Genomic DNA, 24692 nt, shown 5'->3' with positions numbered 1-24692 from the left:
TGACATTAAAAAAAAAAAATTCTTTCCCCAAACCTGGGTTAAACGAAATAAAATAGATAGTTTGGCTGAGATACAGAACAAAGTCCAAGTTCTTGAAAATAGAAAGATGTCACTGGTTTCCCACTGACAGGAGAGTGAGTTGGTGCCCATTACTACACTTCTAGTCAGCAGTTTAGCAAATCTACATACAAGGTCCAGAACACTGAATCTATCTGATCATCAGGGGGCTCACATGCTAGCAGGAGACGAGATGCCTGGACATTTTCAACTCAGAGAGAGAGCAGTGTGTGGCTTGCTGGGTCATGTGGAAGCAGGTAGGGGTGAACTGGTCTGTTGACAGGCTTGGGGAGAAGCATTCTAGGAGGGGCTAGAGCTGAAACGTCTGAGTATAATTTGGACCTCAAATGCTGTAATTTCCAGGACATATTGATAAGTTATATAGACAGTGTCAGAGGTTACTGATGTACAGTAACCATCCATTGCCTGCTCCAGCAAACAGGCAGTGGATGATTATTGTACATCAGTAAACTCTCTAGTGTTGGCTATCACCATTGGAGAAGATGAAATCTTTTTGTGGGGTCTCATTGACCCAGAATTTGTGAAGCATTAGGTTGCTCTTTTCTTTTGATTTATCTTTGGACCTCATGGCTTTATGTAGTAGGGGTTTCTGACACATCTGTTGAAGCATAGAGGCTTTGATAGGACAGGAGCCAGTTCCATGGCACACAGTTTGCGTAGGCAGGGCATTGCCTATGCACAGGCTTTCTGTGGACATTTCCTTTTCTGGGGGGTCTGCCTCTCCCCCATCTAGCCTTCACCTCCTAAATCTATTAGAAATAGGGACAAATCCATAGCTTCATGATTTATTGCCATCCCCTGGTGGTTTCTTTCAAAAATGTTCTTATCCTAAAACATAGTTCTGGGAAGAATTTCAAGGCAGCTGAACACCTATGAAGCCCTTGGCACATCTACAGTTCTCTTGTTTTTCCTTCAAATGACATCTTCAGATGCTTTGATGCTTTACCACAGCCATGTGGCTCTGGCCATACATGGAGTTCCAGGGCAACCCCAGTAGTCACCCCTGAGGCTGATCCTTGAGCCCAGGATAATGGCTCCTGTTATGAGAAAGAACCTGTCACCCACAGAACAACTGTATTTTTCAATTTATGTGGATGCAGTCATTAGAAAAATACCTTCTTGCTGTGCATCGGTAGTTCATGTCTGTAATCCTAGCTACTCAGGAAGCCGAGATCTGAGGATTGTGGTTCAAAGCCAGCCCAGACAGGAAACTCTGTGAGACTCATCTCCAGTAAGGGGAAACAAAGGAGGAGGCAACAATGCTTGATAAGAAATGTACTCATTACCTTGTTCCTATAATTGTAACCCCTCTGTATGGTATCTTCACACACACACAAAAAAACATCATAAGTGGCTCTGTGGCTCAAGTGGTAGAGCACTCACCTTGAGCAAAAGAAGCTCAGGGACAGCATCCAGGCCCAGAGTTCAAGCCCCAGAACTGGAAAAATAAGGAAAAATGCCTTCTTTTGCATCTCCAAGGAACTTAGGGGGCCAATAGGAGAATGGAATGATGGGATACCTCCTGGCCTGAGATGCTGCCCTGCCCCCTCATCTGGGTGTGCTGTATGGTTGAAATGGGGCTGCCTGTGCGTGTTGAGCTTGTGTTCTCACTGGCCCTGTCTCCAGCCTTACCTGTTTCAGTGTCCATAGTAAGAGCCACCTAAACCAGGGCAGAGACAATCCCATCTTAAACTTTCTAACAAGGATGTTAAAAACAACATCACTAATCAAGTCACCTTAGAACTAACGAGTATTTTGGTATAGTTAGGTCTAGAGCCAAAACACTCAGAATCTGAGTATTTTGTCCCCAATAGCACCCAGTAAGGTCAGTCTCAAGCTACTTCTGCTATGTTGTATGCACAGGAGAATCCTGCTACTCGAAGCGCAGGCAGGAATGCACAAAAGTTGTTGGACACACAGGATCTCAAGTCCCATCATAGACCTGACCAGAATCTGCTTTTTTTTTTTCACCCTGGGTATAAGACAAGGCCTTACTCTATAACCCCGACTGGCCTCAAACTCACATTCCTCCTGCCTCAGCCTCCCAAGTGCTAGGATCACAGGTATACACCACCACACTTAGCCAAAACCCACATTTTAACAAGTACCGCCCCCCCCCCCCCCCCCGCCCCGGTGATTCCCCTGAACATTAAAATTTGAGAAGTTACTGGGTCAGAAAACAGTCTGGATCATCATTTGAGAGTTCTACAGTCCTGGAGTTTCAACTCTGGGCCCAGGTGCTGTCCCTCAGCTCTTAAGCTGAAAGCTAGCACTCTATCACTTGAGCCTCAGCCCCACTTCCGGCTTTTTCTTCTTATGTGGTGCTGAGGAATCGAACCCAGGGTCTCATGCATGCAAAACAAGCACTCTACCACTGAGCCACCTTTCCAGCCCCATCTGGGATTTTTTTGCTCAAGATTAGTATTCTACCATTTGAACCACAGCTTCAGTTCTGGCTTTTGTTAGTTAGTTAGAGATAAGAGTCTCTCAGACTTTCCTGCCTGGGCTGCCTTCAAACTATGATCTTCAGATCTCAGCCTCCTGAGTAGCTAGAATTATAGTTGTTGCCCAGCAGTGTGACTCTATTTTTAAAATATAATTGTATTGTTATTGTTAAGGTGTTGTACAGAAGGATTACCATTTCATAAGTCGGCTAATGAGTACACTTCTTTTTTGACAATGTCATCTGTTTGCTTTCACCCAGTTTTTCCCTCCCATCCCTGCACACAAGTTTCATAGTCCATTTCATAGTGTCTACTGAACTGTAACTGCATTTATTCCTCCCTTCATCCCTCCATTCCTGCACCTCCCCCTTGGCCCCTTCTAAAAAGACAAAAAACAAGAAAAGCAAAAACAACACTACCACCACCACAACAACAACAACAAAAAATGTTTTCATTTCCTGGAATTTGTTTGTATAAATAGTATTTTACATGTTCAAAGGAATTATGCCTTTGAGTTCTTCCCCCAAGAGTATCCTCTTTTAGTCTGTTTTTGTGCAGATACCTAGAGTTCCAGTGTAAGTTATCATGTCCAGTTGTATTTAGATCTAGCTTCCACGTATGAGAAAAACTATGTGCTGTTTTTCTCTCTGAGGTTGGTTTACCTCACTTAACACACTTTGTTCTAGGTCCATTCATTTCACTGCAAATGACATAATATTATTCTTTCTAATGGATGAGTAAAATTACATTGTGTATAGGTACACATTTTTTTATTTATGCATCCATACATTGTGTAACGCATCTGGACTATGTCCATAAATTAGCTATTGTGAATAGTGCAAGTGTCTTTACCTCCTAATTTGTAATGTTCTGGGTATGGTTGGGTCATAGGGAAGATCTATGTTTAGTTTCCAGAGCGGTTGTACTAGGTTATATTCCCACCAACAGTGCAATTGGGTTCCTTTTTTCTTACATCCCCACCAGCATTTGTTATTGTTTGAAACTTAATGCTGGATAATTTTATTGGGGTGAATCTCAAAGTTGTTTAGATTTTCATTTCCTTTATGGCCAGGGATGTTCAGCATTTCTTCATGTGTTTCTTTGCCATTCTTACCTCTTCTTCTGAGAAGTATCTCGCTCCTTTACCTATTTATTGATTGGTTTATTAGTGGGGTTAATTTCTTGAATTCCTTGTATATTTTGGATATATGGTCTTTGTCAGATGTATTGCTAGTAACGGTCTGTTGGCTGTCTTTCTAGTTTAGTAACTATTTCCATTGGTATGCAGAAATTTTGAGGGTTTTTTTTCTCATTGTTTATTGTTATTATAAAGATGATGTAGGCTGGGAAGGTGGCTCAGTGGCAGTGCGCTTGCTTTGCATGCTTGAGGCCCTGGGTTCGATTCCTCAGCACCACATAAGCAGAAAGAAAAAAGCCGGAAGTGGCGCTGTGGCTCAAGTGGTAGAGCGCTAGCCTTGAGCTGAAGAGCTGAGGGACAGCGCCCAGGCCCAGAGTTCAGGCCCCACAACCAGACCCAAAAAAAAAAATAGATAGATAGATAGATAGATAGATAGATAGATAGATAGATAGATGTAAAGATGATGTTCAGAATCGTTACGTAAGTCAGGTACAGAGTATATTTCTTTTGGAACAGTGTCACACCTTTCCTTGCTCTCTCCCAGTTTTTCCCTCCCATCTCTGACCACAAGTTGTATAGTTCATTTTTTTTTGGAGGGGGGGGGGGATCTGGTCATGGGGCCTGAACTCTGGGCCTGGGCGCTGTCCCTCAGCTCTTCAGCTCAAGGCTAGCGCTCTACCACTTGAGCCAAAGCGCCACTTCCGGCTTTTTTCTTTTTGCTTATGTGGTGCTGAGGAATCGAACCCAGGGCCTCAGGCATGCAAGGCAAGCGCTCTACCACTGAACCACCTTCCCAGCCCTGTATAGTTCATTTTGAACATAGTATCTAATAAGTACCACTACTGTATCTGTTCATCTTTTGCTCCTCCATTTCTGTTCCCCCCCTTTACCCTTCCTAAAGACAGATAAATGAACAAATAAGATGAAAAGAAAACAAAAACAGCAACAAAGAAAAAACACTCATTTCCATTTCTTGGAATTTATTCTGATAAATATTGCTTTATATATGATCAGAGGCATGTGCTCCTCCTCTAAGTATCTTAGAGGAGGCCTTACTGTAAATGCCTACAGTCCTGTATGAGAAACTTTTTTGTTCAACATAAGCTCATTTGTCAAGTCTCTCTGCTATTTGCTGTGCTCCTGGGACACGTTTCAAAAAGTACCTGCCTATGCCTATAAGTTATTTATAATGTTTCTCCTACTCCATCTTGTAGTAGTTTTGATGTTTCAGGTCTTATATTGAGGTCTTTGATCCACTGGGAGTTGATATTGGTGCATGGTGACAAACAAGGATCCAATTTTAGTTTTCAACATATGCATATCTAATTTTCTCATCACAATTATTGAATTACTTTGGCTCCCTTGACATGACTCTATTTATTTTTAACAGTATGGTTATCTAGTTATCTCACAAGACCTTCACTTCCTAAAAGTATTTGGACTGCTTCTATACTATCTCCAATAGGATAAGCCAGTAAGGATGTCTAAGTTTTAAAAACACTGCATGTCCGTGGAAATAATCTAAAACCAGGGTTGTCTTGTGCACTTACAGCAGACCATTTAGAGCCTACTGCATTTCCTCTGGAGAGAAATGAAAAAAATGCAATGGCCAGGTTGTTAATTCAAACTTTTAGTTCAGCTACACAGGATGTTGAAGCAGGAAGGTCAAGAGTTTAAGGCCAGCTTGGGCAACATAGTTAGACCCTGTCTCGAAGGAAGGAAGGAATGGAGAGAGATTAGTAATCCAGGTGTAGTTATGTTCCCAGCTACCATGAGATAAAGATAGAAGGATCATAGTTTGGGGCTGGGAAGGTGGCTCAGTGGTAGAGCGCTTGCCTTGCATGCCTGAGGCCCTGGGTTCAATTCCTCAGCACCACATAAGCAAAAAGAAAAAAGCCGGAAGTGGCACTGTGGCTCAAGTGGTAGAGCGCTAGCCTTGAGCTGAAGAGCTCAGGGACAGCGCCCAGGCCCTGAGTTCAGGCCTCACGACCGGACCCCCCCCCCCCCCCAAAAAAAGAAGGATCATAGTTTGAGGACAAAAAAAGCTAACAAGAATAACTCCAAAGCACACACAGGCATGGTAGCATATGTCTAATCCCAATGTGTGGGAGGTGTGGGAGTAGCATCATGGTCCAGGGCAGGCCCTGGAAAAACACAAAATCATATATGAAAACTAAAGTAAAAAACAAAAACACTGAAGGAGTGGCTTAAGTGTAGAGCAGGCTCTGAGTTCCAAACTCCAGTGCCACCAAAAGAAAACACAGCATAAATAGGAATAAGACTACCATGTCCAACACAGCTTTTCTCTGTATAAATGTGGTGGAAATTCCTTAAGTGATCTTCAGACGTGACCAGCACCACCTGTGTCATCCATCATGGAATTTCATGTGCCATTGTACATGAAATGTAGTTTTATGAGATGGTGTGCTGATAAAATCCCCTCAAGACAAAGGGTTTGTTTACACAGGTCCTGTAAGGAGTAACCTTTTCTTATTCTCACTGTCCCATCATTGTGCACTCAGCCTTTCTGCTGTCATTTTTAATTAACTTGCCTCACCCCAAGTGCCCTGCTTAGTCCCCTCTCTACTTGTTTCCATTAGGGCTTTCCTTTTTAACCCTCTACCACACAGTACTAGGATCTAAGTAAAGTGCAGAGCAGACAGGATAGTTGGTCCCTTGACAAATGCACCGTGAAGTGGTGGGCCCCAGTGCATCGAATGGCCCATGCCTATCTTGATGACATCCTGTTTCCCAGCTTGTGCCAGTAGCACTAAGGGGACTGGATTAAACCAAGTGTCAGGACCTTGCTTTCTACTCTTAATGGCCTCGAAAGAGGTATTTTTCCTCTCTGTGCTTTGATTTGAGCTAGGTTTGCAGTATTTGTTTGACCTTCAGGTCTTTTTTTAGCTTAGGACTCCCCTGGGCCCCATCCACAGTCTATCAGAAATGTAGTAATGCACACACTTTCTCTTGAAAAAAAAATGTGATCATTTTTCTTACCAAATAATACTGAGGACAAAAGTTTCACAGAGTGTCAAGGCAAGTTTAACATTCTCAGAGCACAGAGGGACCCTTGGTATGTCTGAAAGACCCAGAGAAATGAGTCTAACTAAATGAACGGAGAGCCCTAAGGGGCTCTCCTCCCCTGCTCACCACCTCCACTGAGCCAGCACCTTCCCAGCCCGCCCCCTGCCACCAAGCACATTAGGAGCTCCTGTGGCCTGCCTGGGCTGGTGGCTAAAGCTATATCTGCCTTAACATTATCTGATGTGCCATGTGGTATTCTAGAAGCCCAGGAACTACACACCTTCTCAAGGGCTGCCATGTTCAGCATCCTCAAACCTCATTTCCCCAACTAGGAGATGGAGCTGCGGTAGCTGCCTGCTAGGCTAGCAGGATGGATCTTATGCAATGCTTGTTTCCATTCTCTGAGCCACGAGGGGTGGAAGCCTGAAAGGAAGGAAGCAAAGAATCCTAGATGACAAGTGAAATTTACATGCCTGTCAAGATGCCAGGTCCTTTCTCATAGAGTGTTTTTGAGGATTGGGTAAGATGACCCACATGAAATGTTCAGCTCCCAGGCATAGTAGCCCCGAGCCTCCTGTGCCCACCCATCCTTTTCACTGTCCACCTGAATGAGGCCTGTGGCCAGCATACATCTTCAGACCACCCCTGGCCCCCGGATCCCTCAGCCCTGAAGGTGAATGTGACACCCAGGCCCTTCAGCACTGAAGCACTTGTCACAAACAGAGTTTCATTTGGGGAATCATTTACAATTCCTGCTTAAAACCTTCAGGATCTAAGGCAAAGAAAGGTATCATTACTAATCTGACACAAAAACACAAGATATGGAGCTATGGCTCAAGTGGTAGAACACCAGCTTTGAGCAAAAGAGCTAAGCAAGAATAGAAAACCTTGGATTCAAGTCCTAGTACTGGCATGCATCTTCCCCATACACACACACACGCACACACACACACACACACACACACATTGTACAGAAACACAAAAACACTTCTGAAATCAGCTTTTAACCAATAGTATCTCCAGACCATAGTGTCAAAATCTAGCACCTAATGGTGCCAGGCAGGTTAGACAGTATCCCATTGAGGCCACCGTCTGTCACCTCACAGTAAGCTGTACCCTCTGCCCAGGTTAGTGTGAGAAGAAGAGTCTGTGTTCACCTCTGACCTATGCTGCCTTCCCCATCCCACTTGAGTGTAAGTTGAGTGTTGAGTGTTAAGTTGGAGCAGATCCACGGAGAGACAGCTACAGCACTGCAGTGATCAGACAAGCATGCTAGCAGCAAGTATGGTGAGCCTTCACCTCTTCTAAGCCACAGCCTGCAGGTGAAAGAAAGGAACTCTGTGGGCCAGGTTAAGTGAAGAGCATGGGAGGGCAAGACTGGATGAAGCAAGATCACTCTGCATAGTGATGGCAGAGAGGAGTCAGGAAGCCCCAAAGGACATAGGAGACTTTCGAGGCCATATCGAACAGAGTGAGTCCACAACTATCAAGCTGGACACAGCACCAAGCAAGGGCTGCAGAGGGACACACCCATTTCTAATGAATGCCAGTAGTCTTCCTCCCTAATTGCAAGTAGTAGAGATTTTCCTCAGAAGAACAAAGGAACCACTATGCCCTGCTCTATTCTTGGTGTGGGCCAAATTTAGAGGCAAGGCACCAACAGCCTCATGGTGGTATTATTTACCTTTTTCTTTTTCTTTCTCAGGTAACCTCAGAACCTGTTCTGGATCCACAGCAAATCCAGTCATTTGATCAGCTTTGCCGGCTCTACCGAGGAAGCTCCCGGGTAAGGCTTGTGTTTCCTTATTAGGAAAGTCAAGGTCATGGAGTCCCAATCCTAGCCTCCCTCTGTCCTAGCTGCATCCCTGTCATGGCCTCAGAGAGCACTGAGAACTTTGCGAAGGAAGCAGAAGCAGTGGAGCGGTGTCTGTCCCTTACCTACGGTGGACCCTGAGAACACAGAGGGCTTCTGTGAGGCCTTCCTTTGTGTCAGTGACTGCCAAACCTGCCCTAAGACCCAGCCCTCCTGGACTTCTGGATGAATGCTCTTTAGCCATGAAAGATCAACACCCAGTACAGTGGCTTAAACAAGACAGAAGTGTCTCAGACACTGGGCACCTTCCATAAACCTCCTTACAGATTTTCTCTAGCTCATGGAGTATACTTGCATGGTTCAGTACAGTTGCCCCAGCCCTAAACCATCACAACTGCATTCCAGCTAGCAAGAGGAGAGAGAGGGAGATGGGAATTAGCCCTCCCTAGAAGCAATGCATCCCACTTCCACATACCTCCATCGGTCAGATGTAGACCCATGACCATGTCCACCTGCTGTGAAGACTGGGAAAACTGGTCTTCATGCCAGAATAAAGTCCAGTAATGTGCTAGAACTGCAGGAGCAAGTTCAGAGTTAGCTACGAGCTGTGCTGATGTCCCACAGGCCCTCAGCATCCTCATTAACTCTCAGCCTTGACTAGAGCCAGCCTGAGAAGTGGCACCATGTCCCATCCAGTCACCTGCAGCAGAAGCCTGGCAGCTCAGCCATCACGTTCCAGCCACTTACTGGAAAGGCTGACCTCCACTCCACTCTCTCCTTTCCCAACTACCACTACCCTGGGTCAAGTCTCTGTTACTGCAGAAGCCACTGCAGGTCTTCTGATCAGTTAGCATCCCTCCTGGCCCTTCCCCGTACTGCAGCCTGGCTCCTCCTCCCCATCCAGCTGTGGCCTGCTACCGCCTTGCCTACAGCCACTCTGCCCCCTCCCCACCCCTGCCACTATCTCCACCCCCAAGTCACCCAGACCCCACCAGCACACTGGGTCCATTAGCTTGTCCTGGCCCATCTGCTCCTAGGTTCCAGCTCTGCCTGAGTGAGCTCCCCCACACCCATTCACAGACAAGCACCAAGGAAAAATGGCACTCCCTCTAAGAGCAGGTTTCCTAAAGGTTCCTGTCCAAGAGTCTTCTCCAGGCATCTCCAGTGCATGGCCCACCAACCTTATTGAGTCTAGAGCCACTCCAGGCTTCCCAGCTTCAGCCAAGCACTGCCCCAGGAGCCGAGGTTCTGGGCCTTCTGAGAACAAAGCTGGGCTTAAGGCTGCTGAGCCTCATTCGCAACCCAGCAGTTTCCAGGTCACTAAGTTACAGAAAGAGAACCCAAAATAACTTTGCTTAGGAAATATAAACTATTTGAGTTTGCTCTATGAACCTCATGGTGTCAGAAAGTAAAAGTGCTGCTCTCTTGGGAGCCATGAGTGTAATCTCCTGGCAGACCCTTGTCAGACTGCCGGGCACCTGCGAGGGTTACAGCAGGAGGGAAGCGGCACGTGGCGGGTTTGAGCAGAGGGGCATCTCACCACCACAGCACAGCATCAGTAGAGGCATTGGCCCCTCTCCCTCCGGGGTCCTTAGCATCCCCTGTTCACAGAGCGTAAGCATGGGAGTTAGTAGGTACAAATTAGACCACAGCATGTAGCTGAGCTAGGACCTGGGATGCAGTTATTTTTTATAAATTGGTACTTAGAACTTGGAGTCCTTGCATGAGGACAGGAGGGAGAGACTGGGAGAGAGTGAGGAAAGGGGTTACATTGTCCAAAAAGAAACGTGCTTATTACTTGACTTATGACACTGTAACTCCTCTGGACATCACCTTTATAATAACATTTTTTAAAAAAAAAAGAACTTATGGGTCTTCACATGACTCCTTCCACAGCCACTGATTGTATTTGCAACAGAAGTAACAAATGGACATTGAGCCTAGAGCCATAATAGACTACATGACAGGAGATCTTGTCAGCAGTTGGAACAGGGCAGGTGAGCAGGACACAAGTGATAGGCAGATTATCTCCAGAAAGGCAGCACTGTAGGCAGGCAGCATGGCCCAGCTGAGATTGCCACATGAACCACAGTATGAACCTCGCCCACCCTGCTGCTACTCACTGGCAGTGACCCAGGCTGTTACCCAACTTCTCAGAGTACCATGAAGGGTTGAAAAATGATTAAAGCAAGCTGGGTACTGGTGACTCCTGCCTGTCATCCTAGCTGCTCAAGAGGCTGAAATCTGAGGATTGTGATTCGAAGCCAGCCCAGTAAAGGAAGTCCATGAAACTTATCTCCAATTAACCACCAAATAGCTGAAAGTGGAGTGATGGCTCAAGTGGTAGAGTTCTTGCCTTAAACAAACAAACTCAGAGACTGCACCCTGGCCCTGAGTTCAAGCCCCAACACACACAGACACACACACACACACACACACACACACACACACACACACATGCACACACATAGGAAAAAGAAGGAAGGGGAGAGAGAGAGAGAGAAACTGAAGCATCAGCATAGTGTCTGGCACTGCAAAGACACTTCTTACGGTTGAGGCTTTCAGAAGTCCCGGGGCTTCTGACTACACTCAAACATATGTGACCCTAAGTAGTCAGCTGGCTCTGGTTCCAGTGGCCTCCCTCCAGAATGGTCCCCACAGGCCTCCAATATAGCCTTGCCAGTTTCCTCAGGACGCAGTGCTGGGATACAATGCTTCCTCCTAGGTTATTGGAGAACTTGGCATCTTGACACTGAGGTTCCCGTCCCATTAGCGCTAGGGGTTGAATCCAGATGGTTGCCTCTGACAGAAATCTCAAGCCCTGGGTGTGAGTTCTGTGCTCTGAGGCAGGGCATCGGGAGCACCAGGCCATCAGGCTCTGACTTTTGCAGAAAGGTAGCCTAGGTTCAAAGAGGCTGTTGAGGTTGAGGCCTGGCTTCCTGGTGGGCTTGTGTGAACAGCACCTCTGCCCCCCTCCTGGCATTTCTTCAGATCTTAGCCATTGACTGATGAGGGTTGGGCTGGAACCATTGGTAAAATAGCAAGCTGGGAGCTGGAGGACTTATTTTGGAGGTTCAAGTAGCACTCTGGAGCCCGAGTTTAAGTTGGTGGCTGATTCATCATTTGGAGCTGTCCAGGTTCAAGAGGGAGGGGAAGGGGGAAGAGCCAGGGGAACCAGCACCCTGGTAGAGAGTGCAGAATGGAATGAGCTAGGAATGGGGGCCTCTGCTTAGTTCAGGGGAGAGGTACAGGGTCCCCGCAGCATAGGGAAAGGAGCAGTGAGGACACGGAGGGCAGCGCTGCGGGGCTCTGCAGGGCCAGAGCGCACAGGTCATGCGTCTCCAGAGTGAATCAGTCTAGTTACCACTACTGCGGAAATGGAGGCTCGAAATGTCTTCACTAGAATGTGCTCCAAGGCATCTGCTTGTCTGTGAGACCCAGCCCAGGGCCCCAAACCTCGATTTTCCCTCTCCTGGATCAGGGGAATGCCATCCTCTCCACCTCTGACCCCATCCCTCCCAGACCCTCCACATGGGATCTGTCTCCACAGGCTCGCCTCACGTGTGTCTCCTTCTTTGCAGCTGGCTCTCCTTACTGAACTCGCCCAGAACCGCGGCAGTGACAGCTGCAGGCCGTTCAGTGGCTCCCAGAGTAGCCCTGCTTTCAACAGCGTCTTCCAGAAGGAGAACTTCCAGCTGCGGCTCATCCCCCCACCCGTGACGGAGGACTGAGGCTGCCTGGAGGAGTGGTTGTGAGAGACAGCCATTCCAGGGACACAGTAGGGCTCTGGTCCCCGAAGGTTTAGCCTCTACTGCTCCACACTCCCACTAAGGGATCCAGGATCAACCAACCTCTCTGCGCAGCTTCCACCCACAGTCCCCAGTCTGGACTCCCTGCCTGCCACAGCTTCAAGGCCTTCAGACTGGAATGTCACCTCTCCCTTGGGACTTTTTCCCATTTCCCTGCAGCTTGGAAAGTAGATAAGAGTCCCAGAGATGGCATCTGTAGGTATCATGAGGAGGGCACCAGCCTTGGAGAACAGAGGTGGATCAGGCTGCTGCAGGGTGTCAGACGCAGGCCTGGAGAGCACACCACCTGTTGAAGCATTTTGCGACAGCAGGCCTCTCCTTCCTAGCAATAAATGTCTGTTGGAGTCCTGCAAGCCGGCTAACCAGTTCTCTTGATCCATCAAATCGTGGGAGGCATTTACAGCCCTGCGGCCATAGTCAGGTTTTATCATCTCCTACTTATAGAGACCCTGGCTCTGTTCACAAAGCAGCTGCACCACAGACACCACGCAGAGGCCAGCCACCCAGGTGCTCCTGTGACATGGCCGGACTTCCATGGACATGCTCAGTCCTGAGTCCCGGGCAGTCCCCGACACCTCCTCACGTGCTCACATGCCCAGTTGTGTCTGCCCACTCAGGGACCATCCAGCTCTTGTGCCTGATGCTAAGAAGCAAACCCACAGGAAATGGATGTGTAAATAGACATCATCGAGTGGGTTTTCATGTCTGCCTCGATGTGTATGAAATAGAGCCATTAGGGAGGTGGAGGGAGACCAGGCCTAGAACACGTCATGCTGAGCAGGCTGAGCTGGCTGGGGGATGGCCAGATGTGAACTGGGCATGTATGTGGGCATCTCCTGAGAATGACCGCACAGGCCCTGCCTCTGAAGAAGGATGTGAGGATACCTCTGCTTTGAGGGCAGTGATGAGCATTAAGTGATTGCTACTTAGAAGTCCATGGCAGCTACAGACTCAGTGTACAGGTGGAACAAGCCCAAGCTCAGAGGACAAGTAATTTAACCAGGCCACCTGCTGAAGCAGAGGCAGAGCAGGGATTTGAACTCTGACCTGTGATGTCACTGAAGCCGTCTTCTCAGGGTAGCCACAGGAGGTTCTCAGTGAGCCTGCAGTTAAAGCAGAGGAACTTGATCAACTCAGGGTACAATTCGGTCGTCTCCCTTTCAATAGTCTAAAGAACTAAAACAGGAGAACAGAATAGAAAAAGAAATCACTTGTGCAGGGCACACTTATAATTCCATTAATTGGAAGGCTGTGGCAGGAGGATTGAAAGTTCCTAAAACAAAAGATGGAACGTGTTACTTCTAAACACAAAATATATATGGGAGGGATGTAGTAAATGTATTTTATGTGATCAAGGTAAAGTTATTATCAGTTAAATAGCCTTTTGTAACTGTTTTGTTCAAACTTCTTAGTATCAGTGCCCACAAGGTACAATCTGTATAGATATGCAGAAGACTAAAAGTAAGGAATCAAAACCTACTTCTGCAGAAAATCACTCCTTGCAGTGTTTGCTGCAGCATTATTCACAGTACTCAAAATATGCAGTTAGCCTAAGTGTCCCTCAGTGTATGAGTGAAGAAAACATGGGAGATATACATGATAGACTATTCCTCCGCTCTCAAAAGGAGATCTTGTTTGTTTATAACAACATGGATGAACCTGGAAGATATCAGGTTAAGTGGCACAAGCCTCTTTCTGCCAAACACTGCGTGATCTCATATACAGAGTATAAAAAGTGGAACTCAAGTAGACTGTGGGTATAGGAAGTGGGATGGGTAGGAGCTCAGCAGGGAGCTGTTTATGAAAAGATTCAACCTCCATCCCTCAGAGAAACATGCTCAGGAGGTGACATCAGTAGGCTATGTGTCTGAAAATTCCTAAGAGCTGATTTTCAGTGTTTTCACCACACACACAAAAAAGAAGTAATACATGTTAATGGTCTGATTAACTAAACTACAGTCTGTCTATGTTAGAGGATCATGATGTGCACTAGAAATACAATTTTTCCTTGTCAACTTGAAGCTAATTAAAAAAAAAAAAAAAAGGCAGTTCACTGCATTTGGAACCAGGTTCAAGTCCAAGCAGTAAACACCAACAAAATGTTCTTCCCGGCCTGGTCCTATATCAGTCCCCAAGAGTACCTTGTCATTCATGTCACAACACGCTTGAATAAACACACAGCACATGTGTGCCTCCAATTCAAAGCACAACTTGCCTAGATGAACCCTTAGGTCAGTAAACACCGGGTTGTGTGGCTCCGCCCACTGTGGAGTTTTCTGGGAGGGTGTGGGGTGCTTCCAAGACTCTGGGTCAGCTCCACTGGGAGCATGCTTCAGCCCAAGGACTGTTTGTAGGCCACATGCCCCCCTTGGCTGTGACAGGTGGGAAGGGGGGGTTCTAAGATGCTTTAGCAGGTACCTGTCCTGAACTTCTTACACTGTTCCCTAGGACTTGTTGGGGATAAGAGTTGGGGTGTTAAGCTCCTGAGTAGATTCAGGTCCCTAGCAGGAAAGGGGCAGACATGCAAATTGGCCAGAACCAGTGGTGCCTGGCACAGCTGTCTCCTTCGCTTCTGGTATGAATGGAAGTGGTGACAGCTGTGTGCATCACACCTGCAAACAGTTCTCCCCAGCTCCTACCTCAGCCACACTGCCCCTAGTTCCCTCCCCTGAAGCTCCCAAACTACACAGTCACCCCCCAACCAGACACTGCTGGCAGCCACCAACACCAGTGACCCAACAGACAGAGGCCCTGTTCCCAGAGGACCACCCATCCACGGGGGAGCACAGGCAATGCAGAAAACACTACCAACACTTTTGCAATTAATTCTTATTAAGAGATGGTTCAAGGTCCTAAGTCTTTTTTTTTCCAGTCGTGGGGCCTGAACTCTGGGCCTGGGCGCTGTCCCTCAGCTCTTCAGCTTGAGCCACAGCGCCACTTCCAGCTTTTTCTGCTTATGTGGTGCTGAGGAATCAAACCTAGGGCCTCATGTATGCAAGGCAAGTACTCTTATCACTGAGCCACCTTCCCAGCCCCAATTCTGCTCTTTACATTTTAACCAAAGAGAGGTTTGGGTTTTTCACATGCTGAAACCAACCATGTGCTCTTCAGTGGCCACGTGTGTTTCTCCATGTGGAATAAAACTGGCCCAGTAGTCCTGACTCATGCTTTGCTTGCAGCCTTGCCTCCACAGCCAGGTGTTTTGACTAAAAGCCCCAGGCGCTGGGGTTAGGAGGTGAAGCCTTTTAAAGGCCACAAGGCCCCTCCCTCAGGAGCAGGCTGCGGGCCTTTAGAAAACGCTTGGCATAGAAGAGCTTTGCTGCACCTAGCTTCTGACCTGATGTCATATGCAGCATTCAGAGTCCTCGGCAGCAGGGTGCCACCTGGAACGTGGACTGCAGCCCTCTCCGGTCTGTGGCTGCATTGATCTTGGACACCCCCCCCCCACACACACACACACACACACTGCCAGCCTCCAGAACTGTGAGAAATCAAATTCCTATCCTTTCCAAATAATCCTGTTCTTAGGACACAGCACGTGTGTTTTCGGAGGTTTCTGCTTGTGCTCAGCCAGGAGGATTCTCCAGGGTACAGCCACTCAGGGTCCCCTTCTCTATCTTGTGTGCCAGGTGTGCTGGGCACTGCTGACGGGAGCAGAAGGAGCAGAGGGAGTGGGGTGGGACTGCCCCGAAGCCCCCCCCAAGGTGAGGTTGCATAGAGGGGATGAATTTGATCAAAGTACATTATATGTGTCTGGAAATAGCACAATTAAGCCTCTGTGTACTATTAATATACACTAATTTATTTTATTTTTTTTTTTTTTTTTTTTGTCAGTCGTGGGGCTTGAACTCTGGGCCTGGGCGCTGTCCTTCAGCTCTTCAGCTCAAGGCGAGTGCTCTACCACTTGAGCTACAGCGCCACTTCCGGTTTTCTGGTGGTTTATTGGAGATAGGAGTCTCACAGTCTTTCCTGCCCGGGCTGGCTTTGAACCATGATCCTCAGATCTCAGCCTCCTGAGTAGCTAGGATTACAGGCGTGAGCCACCAGCGCCCGGCTACTAATATTCTTTTTTAAAAAGTAAACCTCTTCCAGCCTGGCTTCCTTCTGGAAAGAAGTGCCAGCTATGGGTTTTTTCAGGACCTGGGCTGAGGCTTGTGGAGATAATGGGGCTCCCAGCCCTGGCAGGGTCTTGAGTGGGCATTGCCTGGACACTGCATCTGGCAAGCCTCTACCTGGGACAGCCTATGCCAAATCCATCTAGCTGTGGATGGGTGTATGTGCAGGGCCCAGGACGGAGGGGGTGGGAGGGAGTGGGGGTGGGGAGCACCATCAAGGTTGAGAATCACCACTGTCCCAACCTGCCTGTGGGTGAATCAGGGTACAAGCCCAGCCTGACTGAGGCAATTCAGGCAGCCCAGCCCGCTGGCCTCCCTCACCTCCAAGGCGGGTGTGGTGGTGGTGGTCCTCAGTAGCCTGGGCTGGGGTCTGCTACTGTAATCCCGTCTCCGCAGGAAGGCAGTAGGCTTGGGGGCTTTGCAGCTGTGGAGTGATGTTTGGTGCTGACTGCAGATTCTCCTGAAGAACAGTAGCCTTCCGGGACTATGTCTGTTCCTGCAGACAGGAAGCGGGTTAGGAGGCTCTTCTTGGGGTACTTCTGTGGAGCCACTGGTCATTTGTATCACATTTGGGGGACAGCAGAGACTCTGGAACAGCCAGGAGATAGGAAAGGACTTTTCCTACCAGACTAGGACATGGGCAGGGCAGGTTCTGGGCAGGCCGGGGTGGTGGATGCATCCTAAAAGATGTAGATGCCTGTTTGGCTATGTGTGGATGTCTCCTCCGTGAAGGGACACAGTCCTGGTCCAAAGGATGAGCTGTTTTCTATCGAGGTTAACACAAAGTGAAGTACTGTGCAGTGTGTCAGGGGTGGCATCTCCTGTTGAAGGTGAGATTCTGACCCATTGGTGTCAAGTACTTCCTGACTGTCACCCATAAAAGCCCGGCCACTGCAGAGAGGGAGAGCAAGCAAGGCAGACCTGGGTCCCCCATCTCAAGGTGGGGACAGGTGAAATCCCTGTACGCTCCTAGCATGAGGACCAGGTTAAGTTTGTGACTGGGGTGCTGAGGGGAGTGGGGTGCAGAGCAGAAGGCACACTAGTCCATTCAGAACTTTGCCTTTCTTTTTATCCTTGACCCACCCACCTCATTTCTAGTACGCTCTTTGTTAGTCACTACCCCCACAGAAATCAGACCCTTGCAAGAAACAGCATCACAGGGAAGCTGGGGCCCAGTGGGTACCAGCTCCGCTCACCCCGAGCCGAGGAGGGAAGGGAGGCATTGGGAAAGAGCTTCTGAGAGGAGCTGCAGCGTCCTAGGTCCTGCAGGGAAGTCTGCGGAATGGAGACAGCACTGTCCCCAAGCCAGAGTGCCATGAGCCCTGCTCAAGCCAGCCCCGGTAGCTAGGGGAGTCTCAGCAAGTAAGGCTAAACCAGGCACTGGAGGCTCATGCCTGTAATCCTGGCTACTCAGGAGGCTGAGATCTGAGGATTACAGTTCAAAGCCAGCCCAGGCAGGAAAGTCCATCATCTCCAATAAATCACCAGAAAACCGGAAGTGGCGCTGTGGCTCAAGTAGTAGAGTGCTCTCCTTGAGCTGAAGAGCTGAGGGACAGCGCCCAGGCCCAGAGTTCAAGACCCACAACTGACAAAAAGAAAAAAAAAAAAAGAAAAGCAAGGCTAGTAGGAATTGACCACATGAGGGTTAAGAAACTTCCACAGAAGTTTCTGTGGAAAGACAGCAGCTTCAGTAGCGCCTGTCAGCAGGCAGCCCAAGTGACCATCCTGAACTCTGGCCCACAGGAAGTGCTGCTTTGTCACTCTCCCATTTCATTCCTCACCATGGACTTTTCAGGAGCATGGGGCGGGAGGAGCTTGGTCTTTACACCCTGGCCAGGGATATGGCGAGCAGAGCTCCCTCCTATGGAGGGTCAGGAGCCCCTCATATCTCTCCTCTCCTGGAGCAGCAGAGTGGATCCCCCTGGGGACAGCACTGGCTGCCAGTCAGGCTGGGCTCTAGACCCAGCCCCTCATCACCCACCCAATGCCCTTATGAGCTGGGGAAGCAGCTGGCCCCCGCAGCACAGGACCAGGCCTTTTGCAAAGGCCATCTGGAGCCCAGCAGGGCTTCAGGGAAGGGAGTTTGTGGACGAGGAAAGCTGACAGACCAGGGCTTCATCAATGATAAATGCATCCTTGAATCAGTAGAGAGCTTGGGGATCCTTGCAGGTGCGGTCTGCCAAAGCTTGTGCCCAGGGCGCAGGAAGGCCTCCCACAGTGCTGTCTTCTTCTTGGTGAGCAGTGTCTAGCTGCAGCCCATCACCTTCTTTCCTCTGGGATGGCAGGGATCAACTTCCTGCCCCAGCCTCCTCCACACCCAGCCCTCTAGGAAACTCTTCTCAAATCTGGAGCAATTAGCAACTGGCCTGTCACCTTTGTGGGCTGGGAAGCATCCTGCACAGCTGTGCTGGGGCGCACGCGCGCGCGCGCACACACACACACACACACACACACACACACTCCATCTAGGGAGATGACTCCTGTCATCTCTCTGGCACAGTCAATAATTGTTTACTGAGTGCCAAGTATCTTCCAGGTGCTGATCAAAATGAAATAGTGTCCCTATTTTGTCTTCGAAGGCATTATCTTTTTCAAATACTGTGTGTGTGTGTGTGTGTGTGTGTGTGTGTGTGTGTGTGTGTGTGTGTGTGTGTGTGTGTGTGTGTGTATCCGGTGCTTGGACTCAGAGCCTGGGCACTGTCTCTGAGCTTTTGTGCTCTACCACTTAAGCCACAACTCTAATTCTGGCTTTTTTGGTCATTAACTAGAGATACAAGGCTACAGACTTTCCTGTGTGAACTGGCTCTAAACCAAGTTCCTTAGATCTCAGCCGCTTGAGAAGCTAGGATTACAGGCATGATGAGCCACCAGTGCCTTGCTCAAAAGTACTTTTTATGGACAGAAATGTTCACAAACCAAAGTATAGCTACATTCATTCATAACATGAACACAGATACAAAACCAACGCCCAAATCAAGCCCAGAGATGACCTATCCCCCAGATCCTCCTAAATTCTCCAGCTCTCCCCACCAAAGTCAGCCAGAACCCTTTTCACAGCACAGTTTATGAGTTGAGGGGATTTGTTTGATTTGGTTTTTGATTTTTGGAGATAGGGTTTCACTCTGCACCCCACACTGGCCTCAAACTTAAGATCTTCTGGCCTCACCTCCCAAGTGCTGGGATTTTAAGTGTGCACCACCACATACAGCAGTTTTGCAGGTTCTGAACTTTGTACAAAGGGGATTATATACATAGCTGGTGTGCATTATCCATGTTATGCCTTCTCACTGCCCAGCAGTATGCCACTGTGTGAGTTTCATAGTCCTTCATCTACCCTGTTTTTGGTGAGCACAGAGGGGTGCTTCTTGGGCTGGCCTGGTGCCATTGTTTTTTCTTTTGTATGTGTGTGCCAGTCCTGGGGCTTAAACTCAGGGCCTGAGCACCATTTCTGGCTTTTTTTAGTAGTTTACTAGCGATAAGAGTCATGGACTTTCCTGCCCAGGCTGGCATCAAACCTCAATGATCAGATTTTAGCCTCCTGAGTAGCTAGAATTACAGGCATGCACCACCAACTCCAGGCATGGTGTCATTCTTACTCTCGTATGTATCTGTATGGGTATAAATTTGGCAATAACTTTGCAGGGTCACAGGGTCAAGGAGCAGATGAACTTGGTGCTTTTCTGAATGTATGCATGACCAGGTGAATATGTTCAGTCTCAGAAGGGCAGGTCACCTCCAGAGTTCATGCCTGAGCTTGGCCTTATGCACAAGGCTTTGTCATTCACTTCCTGCTGAGAACCCTGGCAGGATCTTTTGAAGCTGCTGGGTGGTGCAGGGGTGGTCAGGCCTGGCAAGGGCTCTGAGGTGGGCTTGATCTCACACGAGGCACTGACTTCTCCATCACTGAGAAGCCGGTAGCACCACCCATTCCTATCATCTGTCTGTAAGAACTCTGCACCATCCTCATCTCAAAGGTCAGCTGTGGATCCTAATAGTCCTAGAAGGCCACACCCCAGGCTCCAGCAATGTTGCAAGTGGGCTTTGGGAAGTGATTGGCTCTTAGGGGCTCTGACCTTAGCAATGCTGAATTCATAGTAGGGTAGCATTACTAGGAGAAGATGGAGAGTAGGTGGTGGGGGCTAGCTGGAGAAGTAGATTGCTGGAATAAGCTGTATCTCGTTCCCAAAATTTTCATGTTGCTCTGCTTCCTGGCTGCAATGAGATGAGCAGCTTTTTCTCTATTGCATCTTTCACTGTGATACTCTGCCTCACAGCAGGTCTGAAAGCAAAGGAGCTGGCTGGGGAGTGAAACCAGCATTTATCACAAAGACAAAACTGACCAACACAGACTGAGATGGCTTTTCCAGGCCTTTCTTACGATGGATATATGGCTTGATAAATGTTGGCAGAGTCTGAGCGTGGTAGCTCACACCTGTAATCCTAACTACTCAGGAGGTTGAGATCTGAGGATCCTGTTTGAAAGCCAGCCTGGGCTGGAAAGGCGGTGAGACTCTCATCTCCCATAAACCACTCAGAAAAGTGGAAGTGGCCCTGTGGCTCAAGTGATAGAGTGCTGCTAGCCTTGAGCTGAAGAGCTGAGGGACAGCACCTAAGCCCAAAGTTCAAGCCCCATGACCAACAATAAATAAATAAATAAATGTTGGTAGATTCTAAAGCTAAGGATAGAAAGCAGTCTGACCTCAGATCCAGTGTGCAGCACGGAGAGCATTGCTGACCGCATTGCTAGCCCAGTGCCCCAGTGAGGCTGTTGGGGACAAGGGAGCAGCTGATTTCCAAAGAGCTAAGATTGGACTCCAATTCTCAAGACACGTCCTTAGATCTTGGGACCAGGCACCAGGCAGAGTCAGTCTTGGGACCAGTCCAGGCCGAGCGAGGCCGGCATGAAGCCAGAGCAACCTGGCAAGACTCAAGGCTGATTTGTGTTTCCCCTGACATCCCAACCCCAGCCACGGCCAGGTCTCCTTCCGGGAAGCGGGGTGTGAGGCATCGGCCTCGGCTGTGTGCTAAAGGGCAGGCGAGGGGAAGCAGGGGCCAGGCAGAGTTCAACCTAAACAAACGCTCACTGGTGGGAGAGTGATTCAGGCTGGACTAGGAATGGTGAGGGTCAGAGCCCTGGCCGAGGGCCCTTGACAGGTCTGTAACTCTTGGCTGCTTCAGCTATAAACTCACAAAACCAGACCTGCTGCCACCGTGCAGAGTTGCTGGGGATGGCAGCCTCCCTGCCATCAGGAGAGACACCTTGGGAGAACTACGGGTCACTGTCCACACACCATAGCACAGGATGCTCTGCTTGGTTGTCATCTCACCAAAAGATTCAGATCTTTGTCTTGGGAGACGTCATTTGGAGTTCTATAGCATTTGGAGTCCCATAAGCCAAGACATCCCCCCAAAGCGTTCCGATCGCCCATCTCCAGGCTCACAGGGAGAAAAATCTAAGGCTGGGAATGCAGCCAGCTCATAGCATTCAGACACTGGGCCCTGAGATGGGGGTCACTGAGCATGGAAGCCAATTAAGTCCAAGATGTGTGCCCTCCAGCCGGGCCATCTCTTCCTAGCACAGGCACAGTGGTATGGCCAATGCCGGAACTCTGCTTCCACTCCAGGCCCATGGAATGGAGCTCCCCCCATGCTCACTGGCCTAGGACTGGTCACTTTCAAACTCATTGGGTTCTTTTCTGGTCCAAAAACCAGAAAACTCAAGAGAAGCAATTGGAAAAACACTTCTAATTCCCTGGCACTTCACCTTTGCCTTGCTTTTTACTTGAGTTCCATCAAGTTCCCATATCTCCCTGACTCCTGAACTCTCCTCCCTGCTACCCTCTCCTCAGATGGTACCGTGAGAACCATGCTACGGTCCTGAGTGAACACCAATGGCAAAAGGCACTGCCAGTTTCCATGACTGAAATGCAATGAAGACAAAATGCTAACTCAAGTTTGTCGCAGAATAAAGTGTGTATAGTCAGCATTTTAAGAGGCTACTAGAAAGCACTTCCAGATCTTGGCAGTACAATTAAGTAGAGTTAAATTAGTAGAATGTGCAGTTGATGGGATTCGCTGTCTGCAAAAGTCATGTTAAAAGAGGAGTTAGTTACCTTTTGTCATGTTAAAAGAGGAGTTAGTTACCTTTTGTGATGGCAGAAAGAACCGACAGTGTGAGCCAGGAGGTGATCAGCATGGAGGCAGTGATGCCTGCTTCGAATGCAGGCAAGGTGCAACCTTGGCTGTGTGTACTTGTGGCGTTCAGAGAAGAGGGAGGTAGGAGGCAGCCTGTTGGTGGTGGTGGTCCGAGCATTTGGGAACAGGTGCAATGGTGAGGAGTTGCGTTGTCAGACTATGGGAAGGTGTTTGCTGGGTTAGGGACAAGAATACAGACTGAATATGGACTCCTGAGCTGATGCTCTGGGTTTAAATTCCAATTTCAACTGACCAATGGTGCAACCGTGAACAATACTGCACTTCATAAGCTTTTCTGACTTGCAACACAGGCTGCTGAAACCTTGCCACAGGTTGCTGTGAAGGTAGCCACAGACTACTGACCACAATGACTACTGACAGTGATATAATTACTGATAAATAACAGATTTCTTTAGCAGTCCCTAGAGAGGTGATTCACAGAAGCCAACCTGAGCAACCGTTGTTTTCTGATATAACAAATAAGCTCAATCAACTCCCAGACTTGCCATGCAGTTAGAACTTAGATGCACATGGAAACCAAATACAAAGCCTGCAAAGTAAATGCTATTGATGGGGATTGGAAGTTTTAAGTGATGTAAACCTAATGGACCATCAAAAAGTTCTTTTTGAGCCAGGCATTGGTAGCTCATGTCTATAACACTAGATACTTAGGAGGCTGAGACCTGAGGACTGTGGTTCAAAGCCAGCCTCGGCAGGAAAGTCCATGAGACTCTTTTCTCCAATTAACTACCAAAAAGGCAGAAGTGGAGCTGTATGGCTCAAGTGGTAGAGTGCTAGCCTTGAGCACAAAAAATCTCAGGGGTAACTCTCAGGCCCCAAGCTCAAACCCCAGGACCAGCACTCATACACAAACACAAACCTCCCTGACAGGGTCTGCTCATGAGTGCAGGTAGTGGATCACAGCCCTGACCTGCCCTTGGGAGGCTTTTATAAAGGCTAAGTGAGATAATGGGTGGAAAGTGCTCCTTTTCTAGCACACAGTAAACACTGCCTTGAACGTTTCACAACTGCAAATGTGCATTTTTGCTTTTAGCTCACATTGTGGTCATTGCTTAAATGAAACAGAACTCTCTACCTTGGGGGAGGGAATTCCCACACTGGAAAAACAATACATTTGTTCTGGTAGAAAAGAAGTTCACGTTTATTTTACAATGCAGTGATTTCCTAAAGTGTTACACATAAAAGGAAAGTTGAGCTGTCTTAGGAAAACAATATAATTTTAGGAAATTACAGAAGAGTCAACATTGTGCTTAGGACTTTAAAACAGACAGGTTTAAAAAGAATAGCACAGTAAGTGAATATTGCAAGGTCTGAAGCGCCTTAACAGAGTGTGTGTGGTGAGCACAAGAGCCCGGCAGCCCGAGCTATCTGTCCAGCCTGCCGGGAGCCTGCTTTCCTCTGAGGACAAAGCTCTGCCCCAGTAGAATGGGGCCCATTCCCCATGCCCCCAACACTCAGCCACCAGCCATGACAAGGAGCAGTGACCCTTTCACAACGGTGACTTAAGTTTGAGAAGTTCTCTTCTAGTTACATTTGGATTTGAGCAAAATTGGCAGGCCTGGACCCTGTCACACTAATAAAATAAGTAGGGCCCCCTGCCTTCCCTGACCCCCTGCTCACACTCCCCCAAAAGCACAACACATACCCAGCCTTCTTCCCCCCGCCCCCCAGCAATTCTGGACCAGGAGATAGGAAAGAACAATAACCTTTTTTCCTCATGTAAAAAAGCCAACCGTGACAAGGAAAGTTTGCAAAGAGAATGTGGGAATAACCCAGAGCTGGCCTCATAAATAGTATTTTGGTTTGTGTTTTCCTCCTGCCCAATAAGATCTATACTTCCAGAGTCATCTGGCTATTTTTTAAAGTGGCTGTTTGGACCTACTCTCTAACTAGAAAACTAAATTTGCCTAAGAGGAGTTTGTTCAGGTTAAGTCCCCCAAGAATTATGATAGTTCAAATCAATGAAGAGAAGTAGTTTAAGAAATAAAAACTAGGGCTGGGGATGTGGCTCAGTGGTAGAGTGCTTGCCTGGCATGCATGAAGCCCTGGGTT

General features: G+C 48.3%; 1 protein-coding gene across 3 annotated transcripts in view; it reads left to right on the top strand.

Annotated features, from left to right (window-relative positions):
• The window catches only part of Vps8 (VPS8 subunit of CORVET complex), a 229142-nt gene extending 216454 nt beyond the window's left edge, over positions 1-12688 (top strand). For 2 of the 3 annotated variants that reach the window (XM_042668229.1, XM_042668220.1), the window contains 2 exons: positions 8393-8473; positions 12082-12688. In XM_042668229.1, coding sequence (XP_042524163.1) covers positions 8393-8473; positions 12082-12231 — 231 coding nt within the window. In that variant the 3' untranslated portion in view covers positions 12232-12688. The remainder of the gene's footprint in view (positions 1-8392; positions 8474-12081) is intronic. The other variant, XM_042668236.1, reaches the window with a different exon arrangement.
• Positions 12689-24692: the final 12004 nt, after the last annotated feature.

Source organism: Dipodomys spectabilis, unplaced genomic scaffold, assembly GCF_019054845.1.
Source record: "Dipodomys spectabilis isolate Male_0828 unplaced genomic scaffold, ASM1905484v1 ptg000017l, whole genome shotgun sequence".
NCBI classification, from domain to species: Eukaryota; Metazoa; Chordata; class Mammalia; order Rodentia; family Heteromyidae; genus Dipodomys; species Dipodomys spectabilis.
This window is presented reverse-complemented; position numbering and strand designations above follow the sequence as displayed.